Source organism: Odocoileus virginianus, chromosome 13 (assembly GCF_023699985.2).
Source record: "Odocoileus virginianus isolate 20LAN1187 ecotype Illinois chromosome 13, Ovbor_1.2, whole genome shotgun sequence".
NCBI classification, from domain to species: domain Eukaryota; kingdom Metazoa; phylum Chordata; class Mammalia; order Artiodactyla; family Cervidae; genus Odocoileus; species Odocoileus virginianus.
In genome coordinates, this window is record NC_069686.1 from 17,076,341 (window position 1) to 17,100,357 (window position 24,017).

Here is a 24,017-nt window from a genome sequence, read left to right on the forward strand (position 1 = left end):
GAATTAGCCCTCTTAAAAAAATTAAACATGAACAAAGGACAAAGGGAAAAATAATTGAAAACAGATGTGGTTGATATAAGCTTCATGAGAAAGGATCACAGTGGAACTTAAATCCTTGGAGAAGTTGGTCATCCACAGTGGAAAAGAGGACCTCAGTGCCTAATGTCACTATTTCCCATCACTTTTGCTTGTAAATGCAGGTGTTAAACAATAAGAGTTATACAGTTGAGTTGTTGGATTGATGATTAGGTCACAACTTTCCACACAAGTAAAGTTGTTTCCTATAACCTAGATTTTGTGATGTTGGTGGTTTAGTTGCTAAGTTGTGTCCAACTCTTGCAACCCCATGGACTGTAAGCTGCCAGGCTCCTCTATCCATGGGATTCTTTAACGCTGCCCAAACCAACCCCAGGCCCCAAGGACCATATTAGAGCAGGGCAGTTACTCTGGGAATATATGCATGTACTTGATGGCTGGTTTCTATTAAAAGAGAACCACCCCCAACACTGGCAATTCCCCAGAATCAGATTTAGGCAGAGCACTGAGAATTCTATGCAGGGCAAAGAATGGTTGATATTCAGAGCTAGTGAATGTTGAACAGAAACTCAGAATGTACTGAAAGTAACATTTATTCATTTGACATATAATACGTTTGTTGCCACCAGGCTTTTTTGATTTATAAAAATATGAAGGATTTCCCAAGCCAGATCCCACAATGTCTGTCCTAAACTGTAGTCAGCTTCCTCCCACCCATGCCATTCACCTCTTTACCCCCAGCTGCTTACAGCTTTCTTGCTACAAAGATGGTATTTACTGTCTTGCTCTAACAAGGATGATAGTAATTTTAAATTTCTCTAACTTTTAGCTTGTGATGTTATCATCCTGTTCTGTGTCTGTTTTCTTTTAGATTTTAAAGTTCTGACATCCCAAGAGAACTTTACAGACCTCTGTTTTCCCCTCTTGGCTCCTCCTTTGGCAAAATGTAGAAAATAATATTTGATTGCAGTCCCTGGGAGATTTGGGAAAGAAATAACCACAAATCTCCTAAGCAGTTTAGATTTCTGGTTTCTGATGAGTCTCATGGAATAATATGTGGCAATATGATCAACATTAAATCCAGTAACCTTTTTTATTGCCTAAAAATGACAAGCCTAGTCAATTCAGCTCTGACTAAGATAAAAACCCAAATGTCTTACTAAAATAAATACTAACCGGCTGTGTGGAGATTGGGTAAGGCAAGTGAGGTACTTGCCTTGGGCACACAATTTGAGGAAACATTAAAGAAGCCCCACCTGAGTAATCAAAATAAATGATATTTTAATGCAATATTTTTGAAAGAGAAAATTAATGCAAAGAATACATGATGAACAAAATATTAATATAAGATTTTTAAATAAAGACAGGATCAGTAACAGTGTCTTGCCAAGCCATACTGGAGCCTTAGACAAAAGGAAAAACACAGTAATACTGATCTGTCTTTCTCCAGAATCTCGATTTTTTTATCACAATTTTTTGCATTCATTTTCATTTATTTAAATATGGCACTAGAATATTATTTAAATATTGCACTAGAATATTATTAATCTTGATTATTGAGCTTTTCGATTCCTCCTTAAATTTTGCACCCAAGATGAGTGCCCTACTTAAGCTAAGTTTCTGCATTTAAGTTCACCCTAGTCCAGGCCCTGCTAACCAGAAAAGCAGTGGCTAGGGTAATACAGTGGTATATTCCCTTCTCTAAAGATGTTAATTCAGGGGAATAAAATACATATAGCTATGTTTTAAGTCCAGTTACTTACAATGGACAACCAACATCCACAATTTTGGCCTTGTTTTGGTTATAGGCTCTCTTAGAAGGTATTTTCTAAACCCCCAGAAGGGAAACATTGTCTTTTGTTAATTTTATCTGAAGGCAGCACATTATCAAAATCCATTACATTAAAAAAAAAAAAATACTAAGAAGAGCTCAACTAGTTCAATTCATCAAAAGTTTCTCCTTCCTCGGAAGTTCCCTCTGGGTCTTTCTCTGTTGGTCTTGGCAGGGGAGGGCCTGTGGGGTTTCTTGCGGTATTCCACCTTTGTCCATCCCCCGTCGCTGACTTTGCTCTCCTCCTCACTGGCTCGTGAGTCCGTGTCAGTGCACAAAGGCATCCCTGGGATGGTCCTGGGTTGATGGGAGGCATCTGGGCTTCTCTTGAAGTCAGGTGACTGGTGAGCATTGAGCGCTGACTGAGAAACCCTGTAGAATTTTCCAGAATATCTTTCTCTTGAAGGAGTGGAATGCTGACTTTTCCCACTGTGTCTTCCTCTCGGAGAAGAATTGAGTGAGTGGCTAACTCGATCATATTTGTTCCTGCTTCTACCAGAGTATCGCCCCCTCTCTAAAGAGCTGTCAGTATTAACACTGGAAAAGCCACTATCCCTGGAGTTGAGATGCAGAGAAGAGAAGTTTTTGGTCAGTCCATACTGAGTAGGAGAGGAGCTTCTGGACTGGTTTATAGGTGTAATCTGTTGATACTTCATGGGCCCCTGCGTCCGCCTCACCGCAGCTGCATAGGAGTCCTGGTCATTGAAATAGGGGAAGAATTGGGACCCCAGGATGGGGTTGCTCTGGGAGCGCTGTAGGGAAGTGTTGGATGCAATCTGCCGCAACCTCAGAGTATCCAGCCACTGGCAATCAGCGCCTGTGGAAAAAATGGAAATGGGCATCTTTGAAGCCACAGTAAAGCTGCATGCCTAATTCATAAGCCTGTCTCACAAAATTTCAAACTTCTTTGGGAAGCTCTAAGTGTTACCATTCATAATTCTAGGCTAGGTATCAAAACATTTCCTTTATTATAAATATTTATTAAAAAAAAATAAGGGCATTTATACTTTCCAAATGTATGCTATATGCTGGCACTGTTCCAAAGGCTTTTCTTATAATATATCACTTAACCTCCCTGACATCTTCTTAGAAACTGTGATCAGACACTCAATTGTGTCTGACTCTTTGTGACCCCATGGACTGTGGCCTGCCAAACTCCTCAGTCCATGGGATTCTCCAGGCAAGACTACTGGAAGCGGGTTGCCATTTCCTCCTCCAAGGGATCTTCCCCACCCAGGGATCGAACTCGCGTCTCCTGTGGCTCCTGCATGGGCAGGCAGATTTTTTACCACTGAGCCATCTTCTCAGGTCAATACTAATAATATCATTCTATAATGGAGGAGACTGACGCTTGAGAGGTGAAGTCAACAGACCCATGGTCACTCAGCTAATATTCCTGTGTCTAAATTCTATCTTCTCCCCATTTTAGCCATGTTGTCACTTCTAGAAATGACTGTTTAAGTGTCTTTGGATGGCAGGGGCATGTTTGGTCAACAAAAGGCTTTTTGCTAACCAGCACTTTTAAATCCTCAAGAACCCTAAATGCAGATAAAGGAGATTAGGTTCTAATGGTTGAGACAGTTAGAGATTGGAAGAAAGTTTATATCTCCGGAGGAGAGATTCCTGAGGTTCAGGAATAAGAAATGTTTCCTGCCTGAAAAAATGAAGCTTTGTGGCAAACAGGAAGAAGTTACAGTAAAAGAAAATGCTTAATTAACAGCCACTTAGTAAACTATATTTCAGTGAATAAGCAAGTTCCTTCCACCTTGGATCTTCTCTGTCTTCCCTGGGGCTGCACTGCCCACATTCCTGAGTTTCCTGGTATCCTCCCTGAGCTACTCTGGCCCTGCTTGTGTCAGTGGGGCTCCCGGAGAGGAACAGAGCATGCCCACTGCCTCTGCCAGCACGATGCCTCACGCCTCTCAGGTGAGGGGTGCATCCAGACACAGGCAACCTCCTGTGTTCAGGCTCACAGGCTTCAGTCAGCCATCACATGCTGCTTCTTTTTTTTTTTAATATGGAATGCTTCACGAATTTGCGTATCATCCTTGCGCAGGGGCCATGCTAATCTTCGCTGTATCGTTCCAATTTTAGTATATGTGCTGCCGAAGCGAGCACCATCACATGCTTCTTTCCCTTCACTTGGACCTTCCCGAAATCTTAGCTTCCAACAGAACGCTAATTTTGCTCAGTGTCCAGCCCCCTACATGGAGCCATGAGCACTGGGGAAGCTGATCACATCCAGCTCTCAGGCAGACTTTGATTAGTCCAAGCCAGACACATGATGCCATGGTTAAGAATGAACAAGGTACTCAGTTCTGGCCAAAAAGGTGACCTGAAAGGTGGTCTGCAAAGGGGTCTCTAAGCAAGTCTTCCTCCCAAGCATGAGACCAGGGAAGGGACTGACCTCTTCTTTCCTGTGGGCATTACCATATCTTTATGTGATGACTGTGAATGTGAGAGGAGCTAGGCCGAGGACCAAGGCAACCTGTTAAGGATGGCAGAGTAGAAACCAGGCAAGGCTCACTGAGCTCCTTATCTTACTGTACCTGGAGCCCAGCCTACCTCTGGACTTCTTGTGATGGAAGATGGTACATTTTAGTATAGTTAAAACCCATGGTTTAAGAACTTTAGAATGAGAAAGAAAAATAACCCAATCAACCATGCTGACAAAGCAAGGCAGGTCTAGCATGCTGTGGCAGAATTTGTTGCTGGGTTTAGAATACCACCCAGGATCCTGGGGCCCCTGGCCAGTGAGCATTTAAAACACCTGATGTGCTTGGTTTAAAACACCTGATGTGCTTGGTAAGTCAGTCCTCACCGTGGAGGACACACTCATAACTCAGTGACAGTAGCAATCAGGGCGCTTTGCTTCCATGCCACCAAAGAACCTTCTGTTATGACTTCTCAGGGATATTTTCTTTTCTTTTTTTTTAAAGAGTTTATTTCTATTACAGTGTAGCAAGTGAGGGATTTAAACTGCTGTGTTGGTTGGATCATGGAAGCATACACATTTGAACCCTGATTAATTGTTGTTGTTTAGTTGCTAAGTTGAGTCCGACTCTTGCAACCCCATGGTCCATAGCCCACCAGGCCCCTCTGTTCATGGGATTTCCTAGGCAAGAACACTGGAGTGGGTTGCCATCTCCTTCTCCATCAAAGGTACTTTCTTATTGGGAAAAAGAGGCATTGGTCAGAAAACAGGTGTTGTTTGGTTTGTTGGTTTGTTTGGTTGTTGGTATGTTTCTCATGGCAAAAGGTGATTTGCACAGGAGTTTATGTATCCAACTCCCGAGTGTTTGTTAGCCTGAGTCTGGGTTGTGTTAGAGTTTCTGGGTCTGCTAAGGTGAAGGTCAGAACTTTTCCCCTGAAGCTAGCAAATAATGACCAGTTCATCAACAAGGCAGCCTGTCTTACTCTAAGTCATATCTAAATGGCTTCTTTATAGCATCTGTAATTATTGTCACCACTACCCAGCATATGCATTTCATATTTCTCTTTCTCCATCCTCCTTTCCGTCCTTCCTCCCTTACTTTTATCACCCCCCCATGCCCGGCCCTCTCTCTTGCTTGCCCTGTCATTCTTTTGCTTTGATGGATCTATGGTGTTAAGGACACAAGAGGTTGCCCCAGTGACAGTAGTGACTTCATAGGAATGTGTGCTGGACATGGAAGAGGATTCTTATCTTTATCTACAGTCTTGAAAACTAAATATATATGTGTATAAATATATATATGTATTTTTCAATAGGATATAATCATTGATTTGTATCTTCTATGATAGTTACTTGAATATGGAACTTTATTATAATATTCTTATTTCCAAGCCCATAATTTCTACTTTCCATATAATCTGTGTATAAAGCCAATATTCTAAAAATAGGAGGAAGTATGATATTAGAGGGCTTCCCCAGTGGCTCAGTGGTAAAGAATCTGCCTGTAATGCAGGACCTGCAGGAGACACAAGTTCGATCCCTGGGTCAAGAAGATACCCTGAAGGAGGGCATGGCAGCCCACTCCAGTACTCTTGCCTGGAGAATCACATGGACAGAGCAGCCTGGCGGGCTGTATACAGTCCATAAGGTCACAAAGAATCAGATACAACTGAATTGACTTTGCATGCATGCATGCATGATATTAGAAATCTCTATGGGGGGAACTTCCCTGATGGTCCAGTGGCTAAGACTCTACTCCCAATGCAGGGTACTCAGGTTTGATCCCTGGTCGGAAAACTAGATCTCACATGCTGCAACTAGGAGTTCAAATGCCTGAACTAAAAGATCCTGCATGCCATAACTAAGACCCAACGCAGCTAAATAAGTAAATGATTCCCTAACCCAGTGGTTAGGATTCTACTCTTCCACAGTAGGGGACCTAGGTTTGATCCCTGGTTGGGGAACTAAGATCCTGCAAGCTGTACACACAGCAAAAAAAAAAAAAAAATCTATATGAACTTACAGACTGGTCCTTACTCCTAATGTGAGACTTTAGACATTTCCATTTTGGAATCTGTCTAGAGCACAGCTAACTTACTTGAGTCAGACCTGCTTCCAGGGGTGCCCTCTGAGTTGGGGAATAACGTCTGAATGGCAAGCTGGACGGCCTTCACTTCATCCTGAGGTTTCATTCTACTCCATTGGATCGAATGGATGTGTTTAGTGCTTTTTGGAGTTCTAACATCGCTCTGTGGAAAAAAAAAAATAGGGAGAGAAACCCACAACTGGATATATGCATGCTTATAAAACAGCAAAGAAAATCAGGTTCTCATTATCTGTTCAAGGTAACTCTTTAGAACACTATCATAATGCACCGGGTAAAATATTTGCACTGTTTGTGTCAATATGGTGATATAGTTAAAATTAAAAAAAATTAACCACTTTATTCCTTAGTGGACTACAGTAGTTTAAAAAGGTGGTTGTCTTCTCTAAGAATCTGTTGGTAAATCTCAACTTACCTCTTTGTTTCATGAGTAATGAAAAACAATGTCTTTCGTTTATAGTAGTTGAAAACAGATATTTTGCTGAATAAATAAAATCTGACCACTATTTTGCTCAGGACTGCCTGTGGTCATCTGGGTAACTGTGTGGGTAGGTTGGTGGGACCAATTACCCCTTTATCACCAGGTGCCACAAGTCAGACTGGATTGAAGAACCTCTCAGGATGGGATAAGGTTATGAAAATACATATTTTTTAAAAAGCCCTGAAGTGACAGTTACTGACACAATTATCACATCATCCCAGAATCTGAGAAGGAGAGGAGGAGGAGGCGGGGGAGAGAGAAAGAGAAGAGAAGAATTTGATGAGGCGTGTCTCCAGAGCTAAGGCAGGCAGAGATGAAAACTGGCTGTTATTACTGTCCAGTTACTAAAAAGAGGGCTTTTCCTTGGTACTGGGGACTGGTCAACAGGCTCTAGAATAGTCCAGATTCCCAGTTCCTCAAGACCAGTTGACTTCTTTTATTTAGGTCTGTGCCCTGCAAGCCACACTTTGACAATTAAGGCTATTTCTCAGGTGCCTCATTCCTACAGGCAGTGTACCCTGGCTGGGGAGGATAAATCATTGCTGTCATCCTAATTGGCTTCCAATATCGGGTCACCCTGAATAAGTGGACTGGCCAGACTTTGGACTTCTTATGTTAAAATGCTAATCCGTGGCAGCTCAGAAGACCATCCCTATGCAGCAGCATATAAAGTCCTTTCGAGGCTGATTTCCCTCATCTTACTGTTGGGAAGGGAATGGCTAGAACAGCCAAGGAAGGCTGGAAACTGTATTCACACTCGAAGGAACTTGGTGACCCCACAGATTCTCATTGACCACCCCAGACCTTGGGACCACCTTTCATCTCTCTGAGCTGGTTTTCCCTAGCTGCCACATGAAGGTAGTGCTCCTTACCTTTGAGTATTTGTACAAGGTTACTGAAATAACACAGGTGTAAGTTCCTCTTACAGTATCTGCTGCTGCTGCTAAGTCGCTCCAGTCGTGTCCAACTCTGTGCGACCCCATGGACGGCAGCCCACCAGGCTCCCCTGTCCCTGGGATTCTCCAGGCAAGAACACTGGAGTGGGTTGCCATTTCCTTCTCCAGTGCATGAAAGTGAAAAGTGAAAGTGAAGTCGCTCAGTCGTGTCTGACTCTTAGCGACCCCATGGACTGCGGCCTACCAGGCTCCTCCGTCCATGGGAGTTTCCAGGCAAGAGTACTGGAGTGGGGTGCCATTGCCTTCTCCGCTTACAGTATCTAGGTCATGGTAAAAGGTGAAGGTGAAGGTGAAGTCGCTCAGTTGTGTCCGACTCTTTGTGACCCCATGGACTGTAGCCCACCAGGCTCCTCAGTCCATGGGATTTTCCAGGCAAGAGTACTGGAGTGGGTTGCCATTTCCTTCTCCAGGGGATCTTCCTGACCCCGGGACTGAACCCGGGTCTTCCGCATTGTGGACAGACGCTTTACTGTCTGAGCCCGTAAATCCCTGCTAAATGTTTCTTAGATGAATAAGAAAGTGAATGAATGAAAGCCATGTCCTACTGAGGGTAGCTGCATACTAACTACATGCTATATACATACTGCTGAGGGTAGCTGCATACTAACTACGTACTACATATATACTACTGAGGGTAGCTGGATACTAACTACATTCATACTAACCATATCTCCATATGTGTCTAGACTGCTATAACTATTTCCCTCCATCCCATTCCCAGGTAGAGAAAACCAGGGTTTCTCTACCTTGTGAAGCAGATTGTTCCACCACCATGAAGATCTTGCTCTTTTCAAAAACATAATTAGATCATTTAAAGCAGCAGAATCCTTAGAACAGCCACCGTGGTGTTAGTTAATCCAAACTCCTCCCCTCAGCCCCAGGGGGCTCTGTGCTTGGCCCCGCCTGCCTCTCTAGCCTTGTCACGTCCTCTGTGCTCCAGACTAGTGCTTGCCCTTCCTCTGCTGTTCCTTGCTGCCTCACACTGAGAAGAAGGGCCTTCCCTGACCACTGAACCTAATGCCCCAAGTCTGACTGTTTTCTGGTTCTCACTTACCACTCTGACATTACTAATTTATTTATCTACTTATTATCTATCACCCTCCACTGGAGTATATATAAACCTTCAGAGAGTATAGGTTTAGATTTAGTCCACCCTAATCACAGAATGGGCTTCCCTGGTGGCTCAGAGGGTAAAGCATCTGCCTGCAATGCGGGAGACCTGGGTTTGATCCCTCGGTCGGGAAGATCCCCTGGAGAAGGAAATGGCAACCCACTCCAGTATTCTTGCCTGGAGAATCCCATGGACGGAGGAGCCTGGTGGGCTACAGTCCAAGGGGTTGCAAAGAGTCGGACACGACTGAGCGACTTCATTTAATCACAGAATGATAGCATTACCTATTCAATGGACATGAATTTGAGCAAACTCTGTGAGACAGTAGACGACAGAGGAGCCTGGTGTGCTGCAGTCCACGGGGTCACAGAGAGTCAGACATGATCTGGTGACTGAACAAACAAATCAAAGAATGGTACCTGTTGTAGGTAATGCTAAACATATGAATTTTAGTTTTAATAGCACCTATTTCTAAAATACTTGTTTATCTAAAACAAATATATTGTTTTTCTAAAACAAATACTTGTTTATCTAAAACAAATATATTGTTTTTCTAAAACAAATACATTGTTTTTCTAAACATTTTTCAAATTTTTTCGTATATTAAATATATGGAATCTGGTTTTGATGGTAGTAGTAGAAGTTGTACCCCGTCCGTGTGAAGAATCACTCACTGAGCTACCCTCACCCTTAGACTCGAAGCACCAAGAAGGCAGAGCTTTGTTTAGGTCACTGTTCCATATCCCCAGTATGTCACACATGCATACATATGTATTCAGGAGGTGCTTAATCATTAACTGATGAATGAATTACTACCTCAATCTCTAGGTAAGTACTCTGTTTTCATTCTTTTCATTACTTTGTTAGAATAATTATATTGATCTTCCTATATTCTTGTTGGTTAAATAGCTTCTCTTCCAATAAATGCTAAACACCCTGAGGCAGCAAATAAACCCCTTTGGAGAAACTGATGGTGAAGCCAACAGCCTTGCCCCCTCTCCCCTACCTCTTACCCAGGCTTACCTCATATGTGACAGTGCATTCTACAGTCTGATTTTCCATTATTCCTACAATCCACTTCTCCATTACAAACGGGGGCTGAAAAATAGAAGTTAGAAAGGTGCTGTAGTATGGGCTTCCCTGATGGTGCAGCAGTGAAGAATCAGCCTGCAATGCAGGAGACACAGGTTCAATCCCTGGGTCAGGAAGATCTCCTGGAGAAGGAAATGGCTACTCACTCCAGTCTTCTTGCCTAGGAAATCCCGTGGACAGAGGAGCCTGGCGGGCTACAATCCATGGGGTCACAGAGGTCAGACATGACTTAGAGACTGAACAGCAACAACTGCCTTAATACAGTCTGCCCTGCTATCGTGTAGGTTTCTTGGAGGCCAGTCATGCTGTGCACAACTGCAAATGGGGTGCGATGTCAGGCTGTCAGGAACGCCATGATGTCAGATTATTAGAAAAGCCTTGTTGGTTCCCATGTGATTACTCACAACATGCTAATGTCTGATCTTTGGGCGTTTGGTTTTCATAAGACATCCTTTTATATGTTTGTAAACAGCTAATCTTGTCTCCCACAACCTTCTCTTTTCTCATGCTTCTCTCAGTTATATCATTAGATCATTAACTCATGCTAATATCTGGAAGACTTCTCAGAAAGCTTTTCGCAATTAAGAGAAATCCTTAACAATCTACGAAGATCCTAAAGTGTTTTTTCTGAGTGCAAGCAGTGGCTGGTTTAGAGGTTTCATAACCACTCTGCTTTCTGGTTATATCAGGATACCCAGCAACGTTGTGGGCGCAAATGAAACTGGGGTTGGGTGGGTCATTTCCCTGCTACATTAAGATAAATGAGTAATGAACAAGCCTATGCTTTGGGTCCTATTTTAAGTGAGATGAAAGTGGTCTTTATTAGAGGTGAATCTCCACTCTCTTCCCACCCCCCAGCCTGTCATTCCAGATTTAAGGTTGCAAATGACTGGCTGACCCTGAGATGGGTACAAAGCAAATTTGGTAGAGATTTAACTGAGCTGTTTTTTTTTAAAACATGAGAAAACAAAGAGAAGTTTATTAGCATTTATACCTCATGTATACATGGGAGATACCCAGGGGAAAATGAGTAGTTCAGAGAATTCAGGGTTAAATGCCATGTTTATAGAGGAAAGGGAAGAGGGAGACATAGGCCTCTTGGGGGAGAGAAGTTGATTTTTAGGAAAGACTATGGGCCCTTAGAGGTACAGATGGGAGGCAGGAGAGTTAGTGACCAAGTTTGTCTAGGTGTGGAGCCAACCTCTAGTCTCTCCTGAGACAAAAATCAATCTTGGTATTTTTTCTTTCCTTAATTAGGACTTTTTATTGTTTCTGTTGATGTTGAAAAGTCCTGCAGATTTTGAATGGTCCAGCCCAGTCCTATTTTTTCCCATAAGCCTTGTTAATGTTGGTGCGTGATTTTGCAGAAGATACGGGGTTCCTCTGGAATGTATATATTAGCCTTAGAGCAGAAACACCTATGTTCAGTTTTATAACTCCACCCTGCTATTTTTGCTCTGAGTGACTTCCTTCCGTTAGCAGGCAGTGACTTCTCAGCGACACTGAAGCCACAAACTGGTGGCAACCAGAGACAGCACAGGTGGGGAGGAAAGAGAAAGTATTTGTGTGTCCAGGCTCCCAGACACCAAAACACAGTCTGTCCCAACAGAATAAGGGAAAGGCGAAAGCAGATCATAACCTTTACAGATAAATAACGTAACTTCCAGTACACAGGGACAATCCAACAAGGAATACGTCAATCTACTTGATGCATATGCTTGTAAATTAAAAGTGAAAGTCTTAGTTGCTCAGTCATGTTTGACTCTTTTGCCACTCCATGGATTATAGCCTGCCAGGCTCCTCTGTTCATGGAATTCTCCAGGCAAGAATACTGGAGTGGGTTGCCATTTCCTTCTCCAGGAGATCTTCCTGACCCGGGGATTGAACCCTGGTCTCCTTCATTGCAGGTGGATTCTTTACACTTGGGTGGTTAGCAGTCTCGTGCCTAGGAAGGGAACACATTTGCAAGTCTAATGCTGGGGATTTGAAGGCTCTTTTCACTTCCTCACTTGTGTCTGCACCCTGGCTTGTTGCCGCCAGCCTCATTTTCTTCACTGAAACCAAATACACAGTCGATCATGTAGTAGAGTTCATGCCTTTTGTGACATTTAGGGTAACTGACCTGTTGACATTGTGGTTATTTACCTGAGTGCTTGACCTTCTACAATTGAAGTCTTATATGCATGTTTTCAATATGATTATTTTAAAGAGAAGCTAAGCATTTCTCTGTCTTCAGCATTTTAATGGGTGTGCTTCTACTATTGACCCCAGAGTAGAAAGATACTGTCTGGTCACTCCAGGAATTCACAGGGGTGAATTCAAGAAAACCATGGATACTGCAATATGTGCCTTTTGGATAATCTCATCCCAGTTCTTCCAGAAATTCAAGAAATCTTTCTTCTGACAAGTTTTTGAAAGTTTAAAATGACCACCCCCCCCAAATAAATAAATAAATAAATAAAATGACCCCAAATTCAAAGTAAATATTTTCATCATTAGCATTTTCTTTTCTTTAATAAATGACAGAATATGCCTAAAGAAATGTAGAAGGAAGTTAAAAAAAATTAAACAGCACTTTTCTGTAGTACTTTTTAGTTCACACAGCATAAGTGAAATTTTAACAAAAAACTATTATGATCTCAATCTGCTAAATAAAATGTGCCTTTCAACAGCCAGCTTGAAGCTGAGCTGGTATGAACATCATGAGCACAAAAGCACACCACTGGGGTATTTTAATGTCTTTGTTTGATATCTCTGAATTCAAAAAAGCTTTTAAGCTGTAAATAGAACCCTACCTTTGTCATCTTTAAAATCTCTGCATCAGGTAGGTTAGTGTTGAATGTCACATCTTTGATGTAGGTTATTGCAATTTCATCCCCATCCATCTCCATATACATTTTCCACTTACAGTCCTGGAATTAAAAGAAAAATTATAGAATTTGAGAAAGTAAAGCAATTTTTTTTTTTAGTCTCAATGTTTTACAACACATGAAGTATTCTCAATGAAGTATTATTGGAATTTTTTTTTCCCTTTATCAATAAGAGGACATGAAATTAGATCTCTTTCTATATCTAAATAACCCCCAGGCGGGCCCGTCTTGAGACACCATTTATCAATCTAAGTGTTCTATAATAGGAGTTGCAAACTCCACACCTTAAAGGGGCCAGGCAGATAAAAATGAGTAAAGGCAGGCAGTTAAGAGCCTTAAATTGTAACCTTTCAAAATAGACCCGTTTAATTTACATGTTGAACATTGTAGGGATATTTCCCCATTGACACAAAGAAATGTGGTCTTCCCACTATTTTGAAATATAAGAATCTCTTGATCTACCTTTCACTTTTGCAGTATTAATAATGACACAGATTCAAGAAATAGCTTCATTTCTTCTTAACAGGAAATGTGAGGTTATACGGCAATGTATAACTGGCCCAACCATTGGGGGAGGCATCAGGGGAGGGTTAGACTCTCTGGGGACCTAAAGGGCAACTGCCCTCACGGGGCAGCCACCACTCATCTGCTGTTGATTGTTCCCATGTGGGAATATGAGCCTAGTCTTGCTAGGTCCTTAAGCGTTTCATAAAAAGTTGGATATCTGGTTCTTATAAGAAACCTCTTGGTTTTTTAAATGATAGTACATTAATTAAATTTTCAGTAAAATGATAATGTAATGAAAAAGTGCTCTATAACATTAATCATCAGGGGAATGTAAATTAAAATCACAATGAAATCCCACTATACACCTGCTACTGCTACTGCTGCTAAGTCACTTCAGTCATGTCCGACTCTGTGCGACCCCATCCCTGGGATTCTCCAGGCAAGAACACTGGAGTGGGTTGCCATTTCCTTCTCCAATGCATGAAAGTGAAAAGTGAAAGTGAAGTCGCTCAGTCGTGTCCAACTCTTCGCGACCCCATGGACTGCAGCCCACCAGGCTCCTCCGTCCATGGGATTTTCCAGGCAAGAATACTGGAGTGGGGTGCCATTGCCTTCTCCACACTATACACCTACCAGGTGGCTAAGACTGAGAACATCAAATGTTGATTGTGAGTTGGAGCTATTGGATTGTTGGTGGGAGTAAACAGTAAAATCACTATTGGAAAAGTTTTGGCAATTTATTACAAAACTAACCATATATGTACTCTATGACCCACAAATTCTACTCCTAAGTATTTACCCAAGTGAAATGAAAAAAGATATGTAAGGTATTGTTCTGAGCAGCTTTATCATAATAGCTAAAGAAAACTGGAAACAGGCCAAGTGTCGATCAATTGGAGAATAGATGGACTGTGATATTTTCATAGAGTGGGATATTACTTAGCCATGTAAAGGAATGAATTATTGATACATGCAACAACATGGATAAATCGCAAAAGCATTACAGTGAGTGAAATCTTGTACAAGAAAAAGAACAAACTAGGCTTCAATTTACATGAATTTCTAGAATAGACAAAACCAACCTACAGTGGAAAATATTCAGAAAAGTGGTTGCTTCTGCAGATGGCAATTGACTTGGAAGACACATGAAGGGAATTTCCGAGGATGCTAATGCTCTACTGATAGAAGTTTGGATTATATTGTCGCTGTTGTTTAGTCGCTAAGTTGTGTCCTACTCTTTGTGACCCCATGGTCTGTAGCCCACCAGGTTCCTCTGTCCATGGGATTTCCCAGACAAGAATACTAGAGTGGGTTGCCATTTCCTTTTCCAGGGGATCTTCATGACCCAGGCTTAGAACCCGCATCTCCTGCATTGGCAGGCGAATTCTTTACCACTGAGCCACCAGGGAAGCTGAGCTGGGTTATAAAGGTGTATGCATTTGTTAAAACTTAAGTGTGTATACTTAACATGTGTACATTTCTTATCAAACTCTAGCCTACTGAAGTATTTAGGAGAAAGTATACTGATATTTCCATATTACTTTAAAATGCATCAAAAAATAAGGATTGACAGATGGCTAAAAGGATAGAGAGATGTAACAAGTAGAATTAAATGCTTCTGTTTTAGTCTAGGAGGTGAGTAGGCAAGAATTTCTATAACATTTTTTCAACTTTGCTCTTAGAAAAACGCATCAATAAAAATGTTGGGGGGTAAACACTGTATATACAATTAAAAAGAAAAAGAAACCCATGTCTGTGCACCAAATTTGACCCCTGGATCATAAATTCATTTTCTGTCTTATATTATTAGATAATAAAGGATTCTGAGAGATTAAGGATAATGCACTAAGTACCTTACACCCCGAAACCAAAACATGCTTTCACACCAGCAGACTTGGAATGTTCCCTGAGCAAGCTCAGACACAATTATTAACGGAAGAGCAGGAACAAAGAGACTGTTGAAAGCCTGTTGGCTTCAGCAGGAAGCTGGAGGGGCCTTATGTTTTAGGAAAGCTTCTAGGGGAATGGCAGAACCAAGAAGGGCCCAGGCCTGAGGCGATGGTCCCTCTTTGCCCAGCCACGTTCACAAGGTGGAGAGCCAATTAATGAAGGAAAAGTTCTATTCAATAACATGAAAACCTTGCTCTTGGCTAACACAAGTCAAATTAGTCGCTCAGAATTGACAAATCTCTCAGTATTTCTTTATTTTGGAGCCACTGCTACCCTGGCAACGTGAGCCCTGAGATAACTGGGCAGGATAATGACTCTTTAGTGTCATGATTGCTCTTCTCTGAAATAGCAAGAGCCTCTTCAAGGCAGTGGCTAGAATAAAAAGCCTTAGAAAAGACGAGTTTACTTAGTTCTGTTTTTTCTGCCTTCCAAGTTTTGGAATGAAGTTAGTCAAAAGCACAGTTAAAAGACCTTGAATTGTGGTGCGAATGCCTGACACCCTCTGTTTCACCTCTGTGACCGCAGGTCCCTGCCAATCAGAGGCCGAGGGGAGCTCTGCATAGAGAAGGGGCTTCAGAGGGAGCCCAGGCTGGGGGTGCTTACTATGCTCTCGGCGTCTTGCTGGGTACTGACACTGTGCTGTTTTATTTGATACCCGTAATGACCCTGCAAGTTAGCTTTATCTTCCCATCAGGCAAGTGAGAAAAATGAGGCTTAGACAGATTAAGGAATTTTTCTAGGGGACCTGCCTGGCTCCGAAGTTGAAGGAGAAAGCAATAGGGAGGGCAACTGGGAGGTCCAGGATGGACTCACTGGCTGGTTGTCAGAGCTCCAGAGTGGGACCAGCTATTGACCACAGGCCAGAAGGAGCAGGGCCAGTGAAGACTTTGCCAATACAACCAAAATAACAAGTGGTCACAGGTCCTCCCCTGCAGCCCCAGCTTCTTGTTCCCCAAAATCCAATGTGGAGAAACAGGATCAACATGTAGGGTTACAGACCTTTAATTTTTTAATTTCTTTTTCTCTTATCTTAAAGCAAGCCTTTTACCTGAACCATAAAAGAAGATAGCGAGAGAAGTAATAAAACTATAATCAGAGAAGTTATAAGACAAGAGGGGCATTATCCATTCATTAAAAAGTAGGTACTGGTGGTTACAAAGCTGGGAGAGAAAGAAAGGAAATATGAAGTGCGCACCCAAATGATTAACTTAATGTGTCAAGGTAGTGGTGGTTTAAGTCATGTCCAATTCCTGTAACTTCATGGACTGCAGCCCACAAGGCTCCTCTGCCCATGGGATTTCTCAGGCAAGAATACTGGAGTGGCTTGGCATTTCCTTCTCCAGGGGATCTTCCCAACCCAGGGATTGAACCTGCATCTCCTGCACTGGTAGAAGGATTCTTTACCACTGAGCCACCTGATATAAGCCCTAGGTATCTTCAGGGTATCTATGATTTCATTGTTCCTTAGTTAAGAAAAGTAATCTACAAATGAAGTAATGAAATTGTTTAAATTTTACTGTTTTAAATTATCCATTTTAATTTTTAAAAATGAAAATCTACTGATTTTAAATTTAAAAAATGAAGGTATTCCTGGCATTTTTGTCATTTGGTGAGCCAGAGGTGTCCAAGAGCATTCTCCACGACTCCCAGGATTTAAACAAATTATTGAATTCCACAGGACCCAACCATGGACTGAATGCTGGGGAAGAAGTTGTCTTAACCAATAGATCACTGGAAAGGACCTCATATGAATGAGGTGAATTAAATCATCAACAGTATAACTAAAAATAAAAATTCTACATATTTATGAGCCTAACATAAAATTTTAAAGGCACAGTTGCTAGCTTTTCAGTTTCTTGCTAGTGATAGGAACCAGAGAGTGGGAATATTGGCTCTGATTTAAAAACCACTCAATTTGCTAGGGAGAGCTATTGATTTTGGTTTGATGTGAATGACAGAAATGTGGGTATTGATATTTGAATCGGAAACATTCAAGAGTCATTTTGGATGTCCGTGAACAACTCTCCATCCCGAGAGGCAGAAATCAAAAGCAGACAACTCTAATTCTCTGAGAGCCCCTGGGGGCCTTGAAGGACTCCTTTTTGAAACTCATTTCACCCCTGGCAGTCTGCAATGGTTCTATTATTCACTCATCTGGTTTAAGGTGTTGAGGATTTCCTATTAAAATGGAAACAATATAGAAAAGGGTCATACATTGAGCCATCACTAGGGGAGGTGAAAGATCACAAGTTTAAAGTCCAACTACCTGAGCTGGAATCCCAGTTTTGCCACTTTCCCCCCAACCTCAGCCAAATTGTGTAAACCGTCTGGATCTTAGTGTTCTTTTAACTACAAGTGGGTTGCTGTATTTTGACTAAATGAGATAATGTAAACAAAGTACTCAGCATTGTGCCAGAGCCAAATTCGGAGTTCCCAAAGATGTGACTACTTGGGGAAGGGATGGATTGGGAATTTTGGATTAGCAGATGCAAAGTACTATATACAGATTGGATAAACAGGGTCAGCTGTATAGCACAGAGAACTATATTCAATACCCTATAATAAACCATAATGGAAAAATATGAAAAAAGAATACATATGCACATATGTATATATTTTACTCAGCTTTATATATATATTCATGTATATATATGCATATATATAGGACTTTACAGGTGGCACTAGCGGTAAAGAACCCACTTGCCAATGCAGGAGACGTAAGAGATGTGGATTGCAGGTTCGATCCCTGCGTTGGGAAGACTCCCTGAAGGAGGGCATGGCAACCCACTCCAGTATTCTTTCCTGGAGAATCCCAGGGACAGAGGAGCCTGGCAGGCTACAGTCCATAGGGTTGCATAGAGACAGACACTACTGAAATGTCTGAACACACAAACATATATATATTTCCTGTATGGTAGAAATTAATACAACATTATAAATCAACTATACTTCAATAAAATAAAAAAATTTAATATAAAAAAGAAATAATTACTATTGTTGCCAATATTGGTCACCAACAGAGCTCCAATTTGTTATTACATTAGCCAACCTGTCATCTAGCAGCCATCTAAGGGTGAGTGAGGCAGGAAGGTCTAAAGAGTGTCTAGAATAGATACCTGGCCAGAGTGGACAGGCTGTGTCAAAGCAGCTTCCTTGGGCAGGAGTTTGACCCAGAGGACACTGACTAACTCTGGTGCCAGGGACTTTGTTGGAAAAAAGAAGGTGCAGCCCAGTGGCAACATAACCACAACTGCTTTTATGAAGTAAATAGAAGTAAAAAAACCTCACATCTTCTTACATAGATGGATTAGATAGCACCAATTCTGCCCTTTCCAGTTTCAACAGATCTGATGTGGCCCTCCGAAGAGAAACCAGCAGATTGCTGGAGGGACAATGGCTATGAAATGTGATGGACAGCCAGAGAGCCTTATCTCGGATGAGGAAGCTGAAGCACAGGAGGATAAGTTAACTCGACCAAGATCACACAGAGAGCATGTAGTGGAGTTCAGAACTAAACCAAGGAGACCTATTGTGCTATGAAGAGTAGCTTTCCCCTCAGACTTTTCTGAATCCTGAACTTTCCTTGTTATGGGTTAACAAAAGTAAGAATTACAGTCCAGAGGAGTTCCACCTTCCAAAGTCAACAAGTAGTCCAAATTATCTTGTGAGTTCTTTTGTGGGACTCCCTGGCAGAGACGGAGGAAATACTGAGTCTCCAATAAGTCCAACAGAGCCAGTTTCCCTCTCCTTTGTTGAAAAAGACCATTGTTAAACGTGAATATGGTGCCATTTCACTGTCTGTAAGCTCCTTTTCTTGACTGATTGGGCCAGAATCTGGAATCACAAACACTTCCCTCCAGCCCTGGCTTAGGCTTCGTGACTAGGGAGGCCTGCCACTTTCCAAATCAGAAACAGCCTTCTCCCTTCTGTTTGCAAAATCATGGGGCAGGTCCTGACTACCACAGAGTTTCATTTCACAACTGGATCCCCACCCAAGAGGATCCCCAGGGTTCAGATTTGTACCCTGCACATCTCTGCTGCTGTCACTTCAGTCGTGTCCGACTCTGTGCGACCCCATAGACGGCAGCCCACCAGGCTCCCCCGTCCCTGGGATTCTCCAGGCAAGAACACTGGAGTGGGTTGCCACTGCCTTCTCCAATGCATGAGAGGGAAAAGTGAAAGTGAAGTCGCTCAGTCATGTCCGACTCTTCGCGACCCCATGACCCGCAGCCCACCAGGCTCCTCTGTCCATGGGATTTTCCAGGCAAGAGTATTGGAGTGGGGTGCCATTGCCTTCTCCACTGCACATCTCTAGGGAGTGCTAATTACTAGTCCATAGGGGAAAGGCAGTGGACCAGGAGCAGAAGCCCTGGGAAGTTCTTCACTGGGGCTGAATTCCAAAACCTTTCTACTAGCTAGATAATCTGCCCCTCAGGGCAAACCTACAAGACCCGGGTGAGATTCTGTTGGGGAGAGGGGAGTTTTTACATTGGAAACTGATGAAAAAACTAATTCTGTTGAGCGCCCAGGATATGTACCATTTATCTCGGCAGCTGCTGAAATACCTGGATAATTTTAGGAGCAAGTATGTGGTTAATGGAGGATGAGAAAGCATTCCATTTGAACTGCTTCTGCATTGCCAATTATATGAAAATTTTTTCTGAATTAAGATTACTGGCCAAGTAAAACAGAAACTCTTACACTGGGAAGATAACATTCTAAACAACACTCAGTTAATGCTAAGTTAAGTATCTCTTTGTGAGAAATCACTATTACATTCTCTGCAAGCTGTTTAAAATTCTTTGGAGTCCTAGGCTAATACATGTGATTCTAAACATAGACATCCCTTCTCCCTCTCACCAAAAAAAAAAAAAAAAAAAAAGGAAAGAAAGAAGGAAGGAGAGCAAAAGAACTCATCAGGATAGAGGTAAAGTTTCTAAATAGAAAAAGTGATTGAAATTAGCACAAAAGTTATACTTAAATATTATATTAAGTTCTGGGCAATTCAGAAACAACAATCTCTCTATTTTTTTTTCCTACCGAAATCTTATCACAAACATGAACATTATAGGTAAATCTTTAAAAATCTAGGAGCAAGATTATTAAGCACATTTGAGGAGGAAATAGACCTCCACACTGAGCTTTCAGGCTCCTATAGATGATCTTTATCTGAAGGTTACAGACATAAAAAATTTTTTAATGCATTTTTTATTGAGGTATCAGAGGATGAGATGGTTGGATGGCATCACCGATGCAATGGACATGACCTTGGGCAAACTTCAGGAGGTGGTGAGGGACAGAGAGGCCTGGCGTGCTGCAGTCCATGGGGTAGCAAAGAGTCCAACACGACTGGGCGATTGAACAACATAATTTGCATACAGTAAAATGTACAGGTTTTTAAATGTACAGTTCAATGAATTTTAACAACTGTATACACCCATGTAATTACGCAAATGGGCTTCCCAAGTGACTCAGTGGTAAAGAATCTGCCTGCCAATGCAGGAGACTTGGATTCCATTCCTGGGTTGGGAAGATACCCTGGAGAAGGAAATGGCAACCCAATCCAGTATTCTTGCCTCAGAAATCCCATGGACAGAGGGGCCTGGCGGGCTACAGTCCATGGGGTTGCAAGAGACGGACATGACTTAGAGACTAAATGACAACAAATTATTTAAACAGGTAAGATATTCCACTGCCATAGAAAATTCCTCATGCCCTATTTCAGTTGACATCTCCACAACCAGAGGCACCCACTGTCCTGATTTCTACCACCATAGATTAATTTTGCCTGCTATAGAACTTCACAAAATTGGGATTTTATAGTGTGGTGATTTGTAGCAAGTTCACTTAGCTACACCTGGCATGCCCAGTCAAATGGAAGAGATACAGGTTTTTAAAATCCCCATCTCCACCTTGCCCCCTTCTCCATGACCAGAGAAAAAGTAAAATCCCATTGGAGAATGCCCAAGATTCTAGCAAAGAGGCCCTTCCACCTTAAAAAAAAAAAAAAGAAAAGGCCTCTACTGAGGACATATTTTAAAATCTAAGATACAGAGGTCGAAATAAACTTTTTAAGATTCAAGAGGGGGGAAAATGGGAAAGAGTCTCATAGCAGGCGACTGACTATTTTGAAATGTAAGAAGTCATACAAGATGAAATAAAAACATGATAGAAATGTTGGTCATGCTGGTATTAAAAGTAGTAAGATGTTGATGATTTAGGCCTCCGAAGGCTCCTTTACATGCATTGCTATTATCTCGCTCAGCTGCTGGAACCTGCTGTTTTAAAGGCAGGAGAGAGGAACATCCCATGATAGCACCTGGGTTATTTATCATTATGTATAACCCTGCTACACTCTATTTTATTATGCTGCCTTTAAAAGGAAGATAATGCAAGTATGGTTAATTTGCCTCTCTTCTTTATCTATACGGTGTCATGACCCATCACAGCTTTGTCCCACGAGATTTGTTTTTCAACCCCAAAGAAATCCACAAGAAACTCTCCCTAAAAATTCCATTAATAACCTCTTTCAGCGCATATAGGTTGCAGGGTCTGGAACTAAGAATGTTTTAATCTCTCCAGCAAAACAATGTCTCATAATGATGTACAGGACTATTGCTGTACTGATGAAGAATCATACATAATTCAGCACCTTTCACTTGGCACCACTGTGATGTCCTCATTAGCCGTGGCTCACAGTGTCTGTCAGATGGTGTCCATGCGAACGCAGGCATTATATTGTCTTTGAGATGTGCAGCTGCTTCCATGACACTGCCAGTATATAAAAACATGACGCCAGTTTGTTTTATTTAGTGCTAAACCTTCCAGTTTGTAAAAACAAGGCTGACACAGAGCCTGACATGAGGCAGTGAAAATAATTAGCTCTCATTTTCTCAGCCTCCTATTTCCTTCTCCCTGCTGTGTTCTCTTTCCACTAAACCACCACATGTCAGTCGAAATGGGAGGCAATTAGTGGGCTCATTTCAGTCCCCACAACTGTGCTGAAAAGAAAGTATTTATGATGGCACAATGAACAGCTGAAAGATTAAATAACATTTGCCTTTTGAAAAGAAAATGACTTCTAGCTAAATGGGCAATTTTTGATTATTCTCAAACAAGCTTAGAGTAGTTGGTTTTTAAAATACAAGAAAGGAAAATGAGTCATTTTTAGGTGAAAGAATCAAATAAAACTTGACACAGTAATGCAAATAACTGATGTTTTATTGCAAAATATGTAAATGCGTTATACCCTTAACAATGGCTTGTGTCTAAGGTCAGGGCAGACCGGTGCCAACTAGACACCACTGGAGATAAGGTTGTTCTGTTGCCTTTTGGGGGGTTTTTATTTGAGTTATGGATGGAAAAAAGACTTTAGGGATGGTGCTAAAATAAAGTGAGAAGTCAAGTGAGGTATACTTTCATATGATGCATTATATACTTGACTACCTAAAATGGCTCAGATGTTAGTTGACATTTGGAAAAGGCTTTTTTATTTACTTATTTTTAAACTGTATTTGAAATTGGAAGGTACTAAGAATTCATCTCAGAAAAAAAAAATGGTAAATCTTCTTATTGATTTTTTAATAATTAAGAATCTATTCTGTCTCCAACTAGGTTTCTTAACCAATACAGAAAGTGGTCTGGCTTACCTAATTACTGCTTAAACTGTTAATACTACAGAATGGGCTGCAAATAAACTTTTACCCAGGACTTTTACTCAAAATACAAAAGTGTTTTACTCAAAATACAGAAGTGTTTTACTCAAAATACAAAAACAGCTCTTTTACCTACTTACTTCTCCTGCCTCCTCCCATGTCTCTAGAGATGACCCCAAGAAATACATTTTTTTCTTTTTTCTTTTAGAATACAATTTTTTGAAAAAAAGGAATAACAAGATTGTCCCAGTTAGTAGGCATCACTTATTCTCAGTTCACATCTTAATGTTGATGTGGTTGTCATATATTTTTGCTTTTCCAACATAGTGCTTTTAATTTTAGTTCAAATAATTTGTCCTTTTACAGTTGATTATTTCCAAGATCTAAATTTTGGTTCAGGAAACACAAATCACTGTGAGTTATGGAGGCCTTCTCTCTGCAGATCCACAGAGACTTTTCCAAACCTGCTTCTAAAAGCAAAGATCTCTGTTATTATCAACAACTGTGCCTGTCATCATGGAGTTGCCAACGGTGGCTGTTAGAGGCATTTTAAAAGGCAGTCACAAATTTAAGTTTTGTTTCTCTGTTTCTATAATTACATTCTTACTTCTTACAAACTCAAATCCTAAGGTATGATTCATACACTATGGGCAGTGTAGCTGTACCAGCCAGCAGCCACCCGAGGGGATCTAAGCCAGCAGTGGGTTCCTGGGGAGCTTGGAGCTCTCTGAGCTAACTACACATTTTAATATAGCTGGAAACCAGCAATAATATGTTTGTGATTTATTTAAGCCCATGTTTCATCATGCATGCTTCCTTGCTACTCATGATTTTGAAAGGACCACATAATCTTGATCAAGAAGACTAAGAGTGATTCAGTCTGTGCTGGGGCAGCCCTCATGAGCTGATTGCTTTCGTCTCTTTCCAACTTCGAGTTCAGTGATGTCAGACTGGCAATTTGAAATTGGCCATAGAAGGAGTATTGACACC

General features: G+C 41.5%; 1 protein-coding gene and 1 non-coding gene across 4 annotated transcripts in view; both read right to left on the reverse strand.

Moving 5' to 3' along the window:
- Positions 1-611: 611 nt before the first annotated feature.
- The window catches only part of MAP3K20 (mitogen-activated protein kinase kinase kinase 20), a 163,320-nt gene continuing 139,914 nt past the window's right edge, over positions 612-24,017 (reverse strand). For all 3 annotated transcript variants that reach the window (XM_020896330.2, XM_020896331.2, XM_020896329.2), the window contains exons 17-20: positions 12,841-12,957; positions 9,977-10,051; positions 6,400-6,550; positions 612-2,684 (exon numbers count right to left, since the gene is read on the reverse strand). In XM_020896330.2, coding sequence (XP_020751989.1) covers positions 1,984-2,684; positions 6,400-6,550; positions 9,977-10,051; positions 12,841-12,957 — 1,044 coding nt within the window. In that variant the 3' untranslated portion in view covers positions 612-1,983. The remainder of the gene's footprint in view (positions 2,685-6,399; positions 6,551-9,976; positions 10,052-12,840; positions 12,958-24,017) is intronic.
- On the reverse strand, positions 3,879-3,985 carry LOC139038143 (U6 spliceosomal RNA). The gene has a single exon (XR_011491086.1). It is a non-coding gene; the product is annotated as a U6 spliceosomal RNA (small nuclear RNA).